The following is a 14,795-nucleotide window of genomic DNA, read 5'->3' on the forward strand; positions in this document are numbered from 1 at the left end:
TTTAAAATTTAAAATAAATATAACCTATATTTAAGGAAATCTAACAATATCTAAATTAGTAACCAATTTTTGAAATTAATTATAATATAAAATAAAAGGTAATAAATAAAATTTAGGTGTGTTTGGAAACAAATACTAAAAGTGATTCTGTTTTAATATAATAGATGAATGACTCGTCTTTTTTAGTTTAATAAGTTAACTAGAATTTCATTTCTTGCTGTAAATAGTAGAGTGTTTGATATAATGTTATTAGATATTGTTGGGAAAAACTCAGTCATTTGGGCCTGGCCCAGTATGATTAAAGTCCAGAAATAACTAAGATGGTCTGCGAGATACGCATTGAGGGCTGGCTGTAAAAATCGCACGCAGCGATAACATTCAACCAAAAAGAGAATATTCCTAAGAGGAAAAAGATAAGGATGCTAATTCCTACACGAAGGAGGAATAAGAAAACTTAAACGCGAACCCTATAAATAGCAGGGAGAAAGAACCTAATAGGGACATTGAAAGAGTTTACAACAGAGAGAAGTTTAAGCAATTCAAAGCGAGAACTCTAGCAGCAGCGACTAGCATCCTTAAACCCTAGACCTCTAAGATCTTGACTGCTGCTTGGTCTACTGTTTCTTTGCGCATTCTGTAGGCTTGTTAAACGAATCACATATTTTACCCCAAACAGATATCATAATTGTTAGAAATATACCACGGTAATAAACCAAAAAAACTGATCCAATCTTATACATATTCTTCAACAGAAAAAAAACTTATATGTATAGAGTTTTTTTTTCTTTATTAAAATTAATTTATGGCCAACAAATTGATCATATATGGTGGTATAATGATCGAACTATATATCATTGTTAGTAAAGGGATCATGATTTGAGTAGGTTGATTGTAATAGTAATGTACGTTAGCAAATGTAGTTTAGTGGAGGAAAATTATCTGCACTACATGTCAAGCACATCTCTGCTTTTAACTTACATTTTTTTTTCCTTTTTTTTTTGTTTATTTATGTTTTTAGTAAATTTTGTTTTCTTTGAATTATGTCCTATTAGATGTAACAAAAAAATAAAGAAAGATAGATATCTCCTACTAATTGGACAGTATATTTGATGAGCACATCAAGTCATATTTTTCTATCAACATATATACAGTCACTTTTGTAATCTATGCTAGGCTACGTGTGTCAGGGTTAATGCAACCGAACTATTTCGTTCTTGGTGACGATAAAATGTTCATCACTGTATGCTTCAGGTTAGTGCAGCCTTTCTTCGGTTTAGGTGAGGATCAAAAGAAATAATAAACATAACTACGTACTTTACTTTACTACTTAATTTTTAAGACCTTTCTCTAAATAAGGTCTTGTGGGGATTTGGGGATGGCGGCAAGCATTGGTTTTGATCTTCAATTCTTTTCTTGCTAGGAGGTAACCAGTGTATTATTTTATAACTTGAAAAATATAAAATATCTTTTTTATACTCCATATATTATAGGAGGAGAAATGATACACGGCTTCACTACAAACCAACAAACTCAAGTCAACTCTCGAATATATCATATTACTAGCGAACAAGCATAGTATATAACAATTTTCTGTTTATTTCGTTTCCAAGGAAAAGCAATTGCAACAATCAAATTTCGTCTTTGGGTAAATAGGGTTATTTATCGTACTTGTTTGGATAATGTTAACCGCCACTCCTTAGATGAAAGAATATCTTTAAATTCAGAGGCAAAATGTTCAAAGAGTTGAATTTAGCTCAAATTTAATCTTGAAATTTACGTTCTCTGTTTCTAGTTAGAGAAGTTTTCTGGACTACTGAAAGTGGGAGTCAAAAGTGAAGCATTTTTCTGCAATCTATAAATATTTTTTCTTTGTTGTTTTCAAACCTGTACAAGATTCGACACCGAAACATTTGACATTTCGATAACGTGCTGAAGTCACATGGTGACTTTTTTAAGTAAAACTCCTTCATTATTTCTCATAGTATTCGAGACGACTTAATTGAGTCTTATAATTAATTAATGAACACGTAATCATTTCAAGGGTAAAATATTTAGAATTATACATGCTTCAAATTCAATTTTGATTCCCATGAGCTACCCTAAACCAGCCGTAATTCTCATTTTTCGTTGTTGTATAGTTAAAAAATAATAGAAAAATTACTCATTTTAATTATCGTAAGTCACAAAAGATTTCAATATTTTTCTTATTTCGATATTGACAATTTTGTTTTGGGTTTAAATCGATATTGACAATTAAGTTTCACTACTTTACTAATAAAATACTGTTTTCGTTCTTGCCCGACAAAAAGAAAGTTATTCTTGCCGTTGTATTTGAAAGTATTAATTTTATCAAAAATTTGAAAAGATGTAGATATTTGTATCAGACGGCAAAAGGATTTCATTTATATTTGAGAGCTTTTCATACGACTCAAATTCATCTTTTGTTCACGAACGTTGACTTGTACCAATCTAATACTCGTAAGCAACGAAATCACAATAAGTTTAAAATTTCAAAAATATTTGCTTTTGCCGTGGAAAGTGGAAACAGGTCTACGTGTGAGTTAGACTATAAAAAAGAAGAAATATGTATAAAATGAATTATGAACCTATTAATTTTTTGAAGTATCAAAGACTTCATTTTTATAACTTTTAAGTAAGAAAAATCACAAATACAGCAAACTATTTACATGGTTGATACTTGATATAGTGATACCTCTAATCGTCAATCGGGGAAATATAACCATGGGCATATTTTTGATACTCGTTTAAAACTAATTAGCTCTTAATGGGTTTATATTTAATTTTATTGGGCTATTTTATGGGCCTACTAAAGCATTTGACGTAGTTGCTTCCAGAATCATTTCATAAACCCTATCAAACTCTTTCTTCTCTGTGTCTCAATTCTCTCCAAATCTTCCTTCGCTCTTCTCGTTTCAAAGGTAATCAGAATTATCAAAAATGGGAAGCCAACAAGCAGCAGTTTCGTTCCTTTCCAATTTAGCGAAGGCGGCGTTCGGTCTGGGAACGGCGGCGACGGTGCTGAATTCGTCGCTTTTCACCGTGGACGGCGGAGAGAGAGCGGTGCTCTTCGATCGATTCAGGGGAGTTATGGATCAGACGGTCGGCGAAGGGACTCATTTCCTGATCCCGTTTCTCCAGAAGCCTCACATCTTTGACATTCGCACGAAGCCTCACACATTCTCTTCAATCTCCGGTACGAAGGATCTCCAGATGGTTAATCTCACCCTACGTGTTCTCTCTCGCCCTGAGGTATATACAATATTTTGAACTATACTCGCATGATTCCCCCGGAAATTTGGAAATTTTACCAAAGTTTCAATTTCATATCGGAATTAGAACTTAGGGTTTAAGTTTGAGGAATAATATTGGATTAAGCAATGTAGAATCGTTGTTAGTGCAGATAAATACGTTTAGTCCTATCCAGTGTTAATACATATACATATGGTTTACAGAAATGTAGATAATCTGCGTCTACACACTCTTAACTCACCACTTTATATCAAGAAAAGATGAATTAGTCATTTAATGATAAGAGATTTCGAGCATTTGATTTGTTTAGGTGATGCAATCATGCCTTAATATAAGGTTTAGAGTATGAAGAAATAGTATTAGTATCTTTATGCTGCTTTAATCATATGTTATATTTTGAGTATTTGACCTTTTTTGAGAATGCGATGTGACCTTGTTAGTGTAAATATATACTCTGTTGTTACTTGTTAATACAGATAGATAATTTACTGATAGTAGCTAATCTGCGTTTTTGCATTCTTACTCAAGCTCAAGTTCAATTCTTCCAAAGAAAGATCTCTTGGGTACCACTTAGGTTCGAGAAGAGATGAATTAGTATCTTTGTTAGTTCAAAGATACGAGATTTCAAATAGTTGACTTGTTTATGTGATGCAATCATGCTTTGATGTTACACGTCTCCCATTTATTTTCCAAATCTTAGGTTTAGTGTATGAAGATATAATACTAGTATCTATATGCTATTTGACCTTCTTAGTGAATATGATGTGATCATGATATCCTCAAGGTTCTGCGTCTGCCATACATTTTCCAAACATTGGGTCTAGAGTATGACGAGAAGGTTCTTCCTTCGATCGGAAACGAGGTCTTAAAAGCAGTGGTTGCACAGTTCAACGCAGACCAACTCCTCACAGAGCGTCCTCACGTCTCAGCGCTTGTTCGTGACTCGCTAATCAAACGTGCCAAAGACTTCAACATTGTGCTCGACGATGTCGCCATCACGCACTTGTCTTACGGTGTTGAGTTCTCGAGGGCCGTTGAGCAGAAACAAGTGGCTCAGCAAGAGGCAGAGAGATCAAAGTTTGTGGTGATGAAGGCTGATCAGGAGAGGAGAGCAGCGGTTATAAGAGCTGAAGGTGAGAGCGACGCTGCTCTGTTGATCTCTGATGCTACGGCTAAGGCAGGTATGGGACTTATCGAGCTTAGGAGGATCGAGGCTTCCAGGGAGATTGCAGCTACACTTGCTAGGTCTCCTAATGTGGCTTACTTGCCCGGTGGCCAGAGCATGCTCTTTTCTCTCAACCGTTAGATCTTGATTCAGATATAAGGTATGTGTAATCTGGATTTATGGAGTTAAGATATTAATTTGTAGGATTCGTAATTGAGTGAGTTATCAAATGTTGAATCTGCAGGTTGTGGGAACATCTACGATATTTGAGTGATCAAATTGTGAATCTGGATGGAATAAAAAAAAAAGGTAAAAGTGGTCTTTTTATCTTTGTGATGAACGCTGAAGAAGCTGACTATTGGCAAAATTGCTCATTGAATTATATTACCTTGTTTGAAATATCTAATTTTCAACAAATAAATCTGTTTTTGCTATGATTAAATTTGTAAAAATCATAGTTTATACAAATAATACTAAGTAAATATTTTTAGCATGTTCGTGTAAAATGGCTATGATATTACTACATGTATATCGACCGAGGACCTATCCCATAAAATAAATGGGACTCAATATAAGTTGATGAGCTGAATTCTTTTTGGCGAGTTATACAATTTTGCAGATACCTTTAATTTTTAAAAGTTTTAAGATCTTAAGATTTTCATCCCCACAAAAAAAAATCTCTTACATGTTATGTAATTTTTATTTCTACAAAGGCAATTAGTGGAACGATCACAAAAACAAACAAAGTATAAATTAGTGAGCTGAATTCTTAACATTCCATGATTGGGATCATGCCTGGATACATCCACAAGCCGGAAAATATGGGTATCGTTTCACGTTCTGGAACATCGACATATGAAGCAAGACGCCTCTACTCCTTAGCTTCTTCCCAGGAGAAGAAGCTATATCTCGCTAGGCTCCAAGCACGCAAATAATCCACAAAGTCTTCCCAAGAGAAGAAGCTCGCTAGGCTCAAAGCTGAGTCATTGTTTCACGCTGACCATAGCTTGGCACTTCATAAAAAAAAGTATCAAGGAGATATCCATCCATAGGGCCAATGTCAGAAGAAAGATTATGTATGGTAACAATACAAATCTCATCTTGGAGAAGCTTGAAAATCTCAACCGTGTTACCATACGGAAGTCAGATTCAACAGAGATGACTTTCAGCCATAAGAAAGTTACTTTTGCTCTTCTTAGCCGGTATTTACCTACCCCACCCACGGTTTGGGTAGATAAAAAGCTTGTTTGCATACAGAACCGCGTGATGGGAAGAGAAACACTTCCCTAATGACTTTTTGATGAAGCAGTTGTTAAAGCTTTTTCTGGTTTTGTTGCTAGTTTGTGCACTACAGTGATCACATTGTGATTATTTTTTGCGCGCAATTCTTTCCAAACTGTCCCAATTGATGCGCCGACAACCAACTAAAGTTACAAAAGTAAAGGAGCCGGAGGAACCTCCAAAATTAAAGGAGCATGAAGAAGATGAAAAAATAGTGGAGCTTCCGAAAAAAGAGGAGGAACCTAATGGAAAAGAGCAGACAGAAACAGAAGAGGAGCTTCAGCGAAACAGAAGAGGAGCTTCAGCGAAGCAGAAGAGGAGCTTCAGCGAAGCAGAAGAGGAGCTTCAGCGAAGCAGAAGAGGAGCTTCAGCGAAGCAGAAGAGGAGCTTCAGCGAAGCAGAAGAGGAGCTTCAGCGAAGCAGAAGAGGAGCTTCAGCGAAGCAGAAGAGGAGCTTCAGCGAAGCAGAAGAGGAGCTTCAGCGAAGCAGAAGAGGAGCTTCAGCGAAGCAGAAGAGGAGCTTCAACGAAGCAGAAGAGGAGCTTCAGCGAAGCAGAAGAAGAAGATCTTCAGCGAACAGAAGAAGAAGATCTTCAGCGAACAGAAGAAGATCTTCAGCCTAATGGAAACATAAGAGGAGCTTCAGCGAAACAGAAGAGGAGCTTCAGCGAACAGAAGAAGAAGATCTTCAGCGAACAGAAGAAGATCTTCAGCCTAATGGAAACAGAAGAGGAGCTTCAGCGAAACAGAAGAGGAGCTTCAGCGAAACAGAAGAGGAGCTTCAGCGAAACAGAAGAGGAGCCTCAGCGAAACAGAAGATCTTCAGCGAACAGAAGAAAATCTTCAGCGAACAGAAGAAGATCTTCAGCCTAAAAAAAAAAGATGAAAAAGAAGTAAATCTTCCAAAAAAAAAGAAGATGAATAATAAGCGGGGCTTCCAAAAGAAGATGAATAAGTGTTTATAAAGTTACAATCAGAGCAATAGTCATTGTTTGATTTGTGCGGATATCAAAATTTATTAAAATATCCAATATCTTTTGTTATTGACGTAGTTAACCTGTAACATTTTTATTGACAGTAAAAAAATATATTTAATTTTAAATTGTTATAAAAATCTTTAATACCCATTAAAAAGTCACTTAAATTATGAATATTTTTATTTGAAATTCACTTATAAAGATCCTAAGTAGAGTTGGTTCTAAGATTTGAAATTCTATAAGAAAAGAAAGAAAAATGATAGTGCAAAATCTGATCATGAGATTTTTTCCTCAAATTTCGATAAAACTATAAATATGTTAAAGAATTGGCCCTTCAAAATTTTATAAACCCAAACACTGGAAACACATGCTAAATGAATTTGAGTTAGCTCACAAAACAGTATACTATGTGAATATAAGTTTAGTTTATCTAGTTTTTAGTTTAATTATATAAGAAAACTAATTCATAAATGAGTTATAATTATTCTTTGTAGTAAATCAAATTAAATTATGGTTAAATCAAAACGTCAATGACTCTTCAAAGTTTCAGAAATGCATTCTATAAACCAATTTTTTTTCGTTTTCTAGTTTTCTTCTTATGGATTATGTTAACAAAAATCACTAAATATTAACTGTTAGCAAAAAAGAAACAAACATCACAAACTAGCCAAATTCACTTTGGTGAAATATACCTTCCAATTGCATTAAACCATATCAAAGCCAACATAAATTTGAAATTTGAATATGAACTAGTCAATATATAAGTGATTGCAAATTGTAATTTATAGTATATAAATTTTTGTTCAGTGTGATTACATTTGGTAGTAGATTTAAATATAATATAATGTTTGATTAAAAATAAAAGATGAGAAATATGATCATGATTACTAGCAAATAAAAACATGAGGCATTTTTCATAGACCATCTCAACGATTAGTCTTTATACAAAATGACCACTAAATTAATTTTAAATTTATGGCTCAAGCAAATGTTTGATGGGCTTCTATTCAAAACTGGTTTTGGCCCTAATCAATTTGTTAAAAGAAAATTTGTATAACAAAATATAAATTTACAAGCAATATTATTTCCTTTAGTTATATATATATATATATAACAAATATTAAAAATTCTATTAGAATTTGAAAAAAAAACTATCTCTTTCAAATTATATAATAATACTCCCACCGTTAAAATAAAAGTCCTTTTTAAGAATTTTTATGTTTTAAAATATAAATCATTTTCTGTTTTCAGTACAAATATTTGAAAAAATATCACTTTTATCCATATTCTTTTGGCTAATTAATTAGTGTAACATAATATATAATACATTAGTGACGAGTAAAATAAAAAAAATTAAAAGTTTTCTTAAAAATGTATGTCTGAGAAAACCTTAAACTATTTCTATTCTGAAACGGAAAGGAGGGAAAATATTTTAATAAAAAGAAGTAAGTACTTTTATTAAAATTAGGCCCCTAGGCCAATGTTTCCCAATACATAATATAATAGACACATGGCTCTGTATACACATATATCTATGTTTATAATGTAGGAGGGATCCAGATGTAGCCATGAGTCTGAAGGTAACCAGCTTTCTCTAGTAGCTGATCGGCTTCTTCAGGTCCTCGGCTTCCTGGTTTGTATGGGATTGACTTCACTTCTCCTTTGTCAATCCTGTGAAGTAACGGCGTGAAGATCTCCCATGCAACCTTTATTCATCAAAGAAATTAGCTCCTAAATCGTATATGATGCCAAAGTTAATATGTTTCGAATTCTGTATGAAGCAAAACTGACGTTTGCAGTGTAACAAAAGAGATCTCTGACATTGTTTTGGTTCAAGGGTGGAGAAAGAAGAATGTTTTTTTCTACCTTTAATTCGTCTCTTCGTACGAAATGTTGTTGATCGCCTTTGATTCTGCACATATTTAGGAAAAAGATGGTTAATTAGATAACAGCAACATGAAGGAACAGAACAAGCCAATTGGATGACGCATTTAATTTAGGCAAATGATTTCTTACGTGTCAAGAATTAAGCGCTCGTATGCCTCTGGGATCGAGACACCTTGATAACGTTGTCCGTATGACAAGTCTAGTTCACTTTGCACGGTTTGCATCTCTAGACCCGGTTGCTTAACCTGTGTAGCAAAACGCATAGCCACAAGAGAGTCATGGTTCACTGTAATGGTTCCAGGTCGAAATGAATCTTTCCTTCTACTAGTTAGTATTTTCATCATATGCTTACAGTTAGTTTCATGTACATTGCCTCTGAAGGTTGCAAGCGTATCACAAACTCGTTCCTCCCTTGCTTCTGACCTGTTGCACGACAGTCTCAGTACATAAATTTCAATTCGAAAAGCTAAAAGAAGAGCTTAAGCCACAGCTAAAAGTAAATGTGAGAGCAAGAGATTACATCTGAATATGTCGCCTGGAACATCCTTGAACTGAATTCGGATTTCTGCTTTCCTTGAATTCAACGCTTTCCCAGCCTTTAGTATAAATGGAACCCCTGAAAGATATGTCTCAGTCAGCATGTCAACAAGGCACCAATCAAATAGTAAAGTCAGATTAATTACTCAGTTAATGGGTAATCATAACATCAACTAAAATACTGTCTTTTGTTTTTAAAGTGTTACAGTGTGTGAGACCACAATTAACAGTGGCGAAAATGGAGTAAAGCCACATATATATGACCACGAGACCATGTGAAAGCACATTTTTTCTCATCTTTGCGCATATGCATACTCCATTGATTAATAATATCCATTCAATGACAACATGTTCAATCATATTTCTGAAAAAATTATGATACAGAGCAGTTGGAATGTGCATGCAAACATGTGCTTCGACCAAAAGATAGAATCTATGATCATGTTGACCCATCAAACTCTTTTTTTTTTGTTTTCTCATATTTATATCAGTTTCCAGATTGTTTTTCCAAGTTGAACTGATAAATGGAAAAATGAAGAGTGAAGTGACATGGTACCTTCCCATCTTTCGTTATGTATGCGAAGAATAGTTGTGGCAAACGTTGGAGTATTTGAGTCATCTGGAACAGTGGGATCATCTCTATACCCTTCGTACTGTCCAAGAACCACCTCTTCATCTTTTATTGGAACCACAGATTGAAGCACCTGAAGTTCATTACAATAATCAGTAACTTTGAACTAATTGGCTGAAAATGCAAATGAATGAATCAATCAGTCCAAGTAAACCTGCCAAGGAGATTGCTAAAGGAAAATGTAACTAAATGAAACAGTGATGTACGAAAAGCATATGAATGCAGAGAAGAGAGGCAACAAAAGCTTGTTACAATGGCTGGAAGAGGAAAATGAAAATATTGATCACCTTCACTTTCTCATCTCGGATATGCTCGGGTTTAAGAGAGATTGGTTTTTCCATGGCAACAAGGCAAAGAACCTACAGTACTCTAAACTCATTTAGTTGATACAAGAGAACATACACTTACAAGGAAACACTGACGAAAACAATCATATAGGGACAAAATGTAAGTTTGGTTAAGAGGAAGATATCTCAGGTATACTTGCCTGAAGAAGATGGTTTTGAATAATATCACGGATAATTCTGTAAAGCAGGAAGTGAACATTTCATCAGAAACGCACTGGTTCAATCTCAATAATATCATATAAGAAGAACAAGAAGACACCAAAGAAAGTATTACCCATATTCATCAAAATATCCGCCACGACCTTCAGTTCCAAAATCTTCCCTGAAAACAATCTGCCAGAAAAGCAATTGAAGTTTATGTGCATTCCACTCTAATTAACAGTTTGACCATATCTTTCTTAGCTATGCAGCTCTCACCTGCACGTTCTCGATATTGTCACGGTTCCAAAGTGGCAAGAAAAGGCGATTGGCAAATCGGAGGACTAACTGCAGGTGATGCACGGAATAAAATGGTCATTGATTTTTTAAGGAAAAAACTTGATCACTAGACTCTAAATAGTCAAGCATGTTACCATGTTTTGGACCAATTCCTTCCCAAGATAATGATCTATACGATAAATCTGTGATTCATCAAACAACTCTCCAATCTGAGAACTCAGTTGCTCTGCAGATTCCAGGTCCTTGCCAAATGGCTTCTCAACGACAATCCGTGTCCATCCACCAAGATCAGCTGGAAGTCATGAAACAATATAATAAATACATAGATTGCAAAGCGACTGCAACTTTTCCAAGCTGATCCTAGGTGCAAGTAGGTTAATCTTTAGTAGCTAATAAAGAAATTCCGCAGCTGAAAGGGGCTCACATTTGTTCATGCAGCATGTCTTGATCATTTTGCATACAGAAGGATAAACAGACGGTGGAAGTGCAAGGTAAAACAGTCTCCTAGAGGATCCTTCAGTACTATTTTTGGAGATTTCATGCTCTGAAATTGCGTTGTCTAACCTCTGAAACCCCTCTTCAGAATCATAAGGGCCACTCACATACTTGACCTACAGGGATTGGAACCCAAAAACACTCTTTTCAGAAACCCAAAAAACATGACTCTCTAGGTGAAATTAACATCCAAAGAGGAATGGACTAACCAACTGTAGAAAATTTGACAAAGCTTCTGCTTGCTCTGCGTTCTTATCATCAACAAGGTATCTGCATGCATAAAGCTATTCAGTTTTGAGCTTGGACTAGAGCTAATAAACAACTGTACTGAGGTGACAAAGTTTAATTGATGCGTCGAAAGATGTTCAAACGAAAACAACTCATCAGTGCAGCACAACCAAAAGGAGGTTGAGCTTACCCGCGGATCCGATTTCTCAGCTCTTGATCAGAAATCTTAGTCCTCGCATACCCAAATATGTGAACTTCGTCTGGATTGAGAAACCCCTGCTCATGCAAACCAAATATCACAACTAATACCGAAAACAAGAGGATTCCACAGATGCAAATAGCACAATAAACGTATAGCTGCTGGTAATGAAGTAACCTGACGGTATAGGTTAAAAAGCGCAGGAAAAGTCTTCTTCTTGGCAAGATCACCTGAGGCACCAAGCACTACGATTGAAAGACAACCAGTTTCTAGAACTGTGCCGTACTCTTTTACAAACGAATCATTCCTGAAAGTAGACCTCTTCTCAACGTGCCATTGACCAGATCCCATCTTCGAAAAGCTTATATTCCACACACAAAAATATCAATTTCACAGTCAAACACACATAACACTCAAATTCAAATATATACAAAGGATTCTGTGCTGAATTGGAATCATTGTCCTCTACGATCAAAAGACCAACAAAAAAAAAAAGCAGAGAAACTGGACAAAAATAATAAAAATGTCACTAAGCCAGCACAAATACCGAATCTCATCAGCGAAAAAGCGATCACACACTAACTATACTATATGCACGAATCGAAATTCACTGCTTCCAGTTTCATCTAAGCAAACACAGAGATCAAACAGAGAACCGAAAGTAGCTAGTTATATGCATGTAATCAAAGTTCCAGAGAGAAAAATAGGAGACAAAATCAAAACGGAACAATCTCAGCTAAGTAACCACACAATTAGGATCAATGAGATCTGAATAGGAAGAGTGGAGAAATCAACCTGGGAAGAAGAAGCACGAGGGATCGGATAAACGGAGAGCGAGAGAGAGATAGATGGAGAGAAGATTTTGAAGGAGAAAACGAAGTAAGGATTAGGTGAAGAAGAAGGAAGAAGCTTCAACTACTACAATGGGGTCGGGGGTTGGTGTGGGTTTCAGCTTCCGTCAAATGATTTCACTTTCTAACTTTTTTGGCATTTTCAGATTTTTGTTCTACGTACGGATGGAGAAGCCAATTTTGTTTTTTTCTTTCTTTCTTCAACATTTTCATTTTTCTTTTAGATTATTCTGATAATGCATATTTAAAAAAAAAACATTTGTCCTTCGATTAAAGTTGATTTTATAAAAAAAAAATAGAAAAAGGATAGTATACAATCGCAACAATAATTTGTGATCTGAAAATTAACATTTTAATAGAATTTATGTCAAAGTTAATTTTGGTCAAAATAATATACATTAAAATAAAAATATTTAAATTTTCAAAAATTTAAATATTAATTAGCACACCAAAATTATTCAAGTAATAAGTAGTATTAATAAAAGAGTTGAGATATGGCTGCTTTTCGTAAAATTCATCATGGTATACTATTATTTTTTCTAATTTTTTTTTTTCAACATACCATTTAAAAAAAAAAATATTTTAAAAATGCTTAAGAAACCAAATTATTTTTGTGGCCCATTCATAAAAGGAATGATCTACTTTGTCTACAGATCTCTTGGGCCCATCCATCCCGGAAATTTTTGTTGCAAATGATATATTGTGATCTACAGAATTGTGCTCGGTCTAGGGTTTGCTTCCAACCATATCTGTTTTGTGAAGGCATCGTCTCGTAGTGAATCCAAGGTGGACGTGGACAAGAATCAGGAAAATGATAGTGTCGAGAGACTTGGTCGGTTTCTTGCCAGTTTTGATTGGGTAGTAAGAATAAGAAAGGCAGATAGCTTGGAACGCAGTGGAGAAGATCCTTGCAGAAAAGGAGGCGAAGAAATCAAAATCCTCCTTGACTAATTAAGACTGACCAATAATTAATTAAGGCCCTGTTCGTTTTTTATCTAGATGCTGCATCTAGATTTTGCATATAGATCAGCATCTAGATACAATATCTAGATATTGTTTGTTTTAGAAACTAGGTTTTGCATCAAGATGCTACATCTAGATATTAAATTGTTCGTTTATGAATTTAGAAAAATAGTTGGATGCAAAATACATCAAATGAATAAAAAGAACATATTTTTGAATTAATATTTTTAATAAATGATGTTTTTATTAAATTAAGTTTTAAAAATATATGAATTTTTTCTTTTTTTGCATTTTTTGTGGGAAATCATCATTTTATATATTTGACGGAAAAATTTTTTACTGGAATTTTGAGTTTTTGATGGAAAATTTAGATATCGTGTTTTTTGCGGGAAATCGAGATTTTGCGTTTTTCGGCGAAAAACCGAGAGTTTTCGTTTTTGGTGAAAAATCGAGATTTTGCGTTTTTTGGCGAGAAATCGAGATTTTGCGTTTTCAGCGAGAAACCAAAATTTTTCTTTTTTTGGCGAGAAATCGAGATTTTACGTTTTTTGCGAGAAACGGAGATTTTTTCGTTTATGGCAGGAAATCGAGATTTTCGTTTTTGGCGAGAAATCGAAATTTTGCGTTTTTTACGAGAAACTGAGAGTTTTCGTTTTTGGTGGGAAATCGTAATTTTGCGTTTTTGGCGAGAACCCGAGAGTTTTCCTTTTTTGGCGAGAAATCGAGATTCTGCGTTTTTGGCGGAAAATCGAGATTTTGTGTTTTCGGCAGGAAACCGAAAGTTTTGTTTTTGATGGAAAATTGAAATTTTGTGTTTTTGGGGAGAAACCGAGAGTTTTCATTTTTTGGTGGGAAATCGAGATTCTGCGTTTTTGGCGGGAAATCGAGATTTTGCGTTTTTGGCAAAAAACTTAGATTTTTTGGTTTCGGCAGAAAATCGAGATTTTGTGTTTTTACAGAAAATCGAGATTTTGCGTTTTCGGTGGGAAACAGAGAGTTTTCGTTTTTGTCGGAAAATCAAGGTTTTGCGTTTTTGAAAAAAACTAGATGCAAACGCTGCATCTGAACTCTCTATTTCTCAGCATCTAGAATATCTAGATATTTGAGATGCTAATCAATTTGCATCCAGATGCTGCATCTGAACACAAATTTTTTTTGTGAAAAACGAACAATATTTGAACATTTACAGCTAGATGCAGCATCTAAATACAAAAACGAACAGAGCAGTCTTTTGTTTCATCTTTCCTTTTCTTGCATTGCATAACAATAATTAAGATAAACACTCTGTTCTGAAATGTAATGTAGGAACATGATCCTTTCCTTTCTGCTTTTCCTTGGTTGTTTCTGGAACCAAAGCGTTACAAAAAATATTATGAACTCTTTCAAAGTTTGGTGAATTGTGTATTTTCCAAGTTGTTCATGGGGAGATTTTCAATACTACAGATTTGAACGCTTATATATTTGGTGAATTGTGTATTTTCCAAGTTGTTCATGGGGAACAAATGTTTGGTACTGTTGAAGACTAAA

At 34.7% G+C, this 14,795-nt stretch overlaps 3 protein-coding genes across 3 annotated transcripts; 2 read left to right on the top strand and 1 right to left on the bottom strand.

Moving 5' to 3' along the window:
* Positions 1-2,864: 2,864 nt before the first annotated feature.
* LOC18023001 (prohibitin-3, mitochondrial) lies at positions 2,865-4,995 on the top strand. Its single transcript, XM_006405367.2, has 3 exons — positions 2,865-3,270; positions 4,055-4,595; positions 4,680-4,995. Exons 1-2 carry the CDS (start codon positions 2,959-2,961, stop codon positions 4,574-4,576), a joined length of 834 nt encoding a protein of 277 aa, XP_006405430.1. The 5' UTR covers positions 2,865-2,958; the 3' UTR covers positions 4,577-4,595; positions 4,680-4,995.
* Positions 4,996-5,961: 966 nt separating this feature from the next.
* LOC112088353 (trichohyalin-like) lies at positions 5,962-6,588 on the top strand. The gene has a single exon (XM_024158605.1). It carries the CDS (start codon positions 5,962-5,964, stop codon positions 6,586-6,588), a length of 627 nt encoding a protein of 208 aa, XP_024014373.1.
* Positions 6,589-8,123: 1,535 nt separating this feature from the next.
* Positions 8,124-12,406, bottom strand: LOC18023002 (glucose-6-phosphate 1-dehydrogenase, cytoplasmic). The gene is made up of 16 exons (XM_006405369.2): positions 12,250-12,406; positions 11,632-11,815; positions 11,446-11,531; positions 11,237-11,297; positions 10,957-11,143; positions 10,667-10,824; positions 10,512-10,580; positions 10,369-10,427; positions 10,235-10,271; positions 10,035-10,106; positions 9,673-9,820; positions 9,100-9,195; positions 8,932-9,002; positions 8,709-8,824; positions 8,559-8,604; positions 8,124-8,398 (listed from the first exon to the last, which is right to left on the bottom strand). The coding sequence occupies exons 2-16, from the start codon at positions 11,803-11,805 to the stop codon at positions 8,231-8,233; spliced, it is 1,548 nt and encodes a 515-aa protein (XP_006405432.1). The 5' UTR covers positions 11,806-11,815; positions 12,250-12,406; the 3' UTR covers positions 8,124-8,230.
* Positions 12,407-14,795: the final 2,389 nt, after the last annotated feature.

The sequence above is a fragment of the Eutrema salsugineum genome, unplaced genomic scaffold (genome assembly GCF_000478725.1).
Source record: "Eutrema salsugineum unplaced genomic scaffold, Eutsalg1_0 scaffold_14, whole genome shotgun sequence".
In the NCBI taxonomy this organism is placed as follows: Eukaryota; Viridiplantae; Streptophyta; class Magnoliopsida; order Brassicales; family Brassicaceae; genus Eutrema; species Eutrema salsugineum.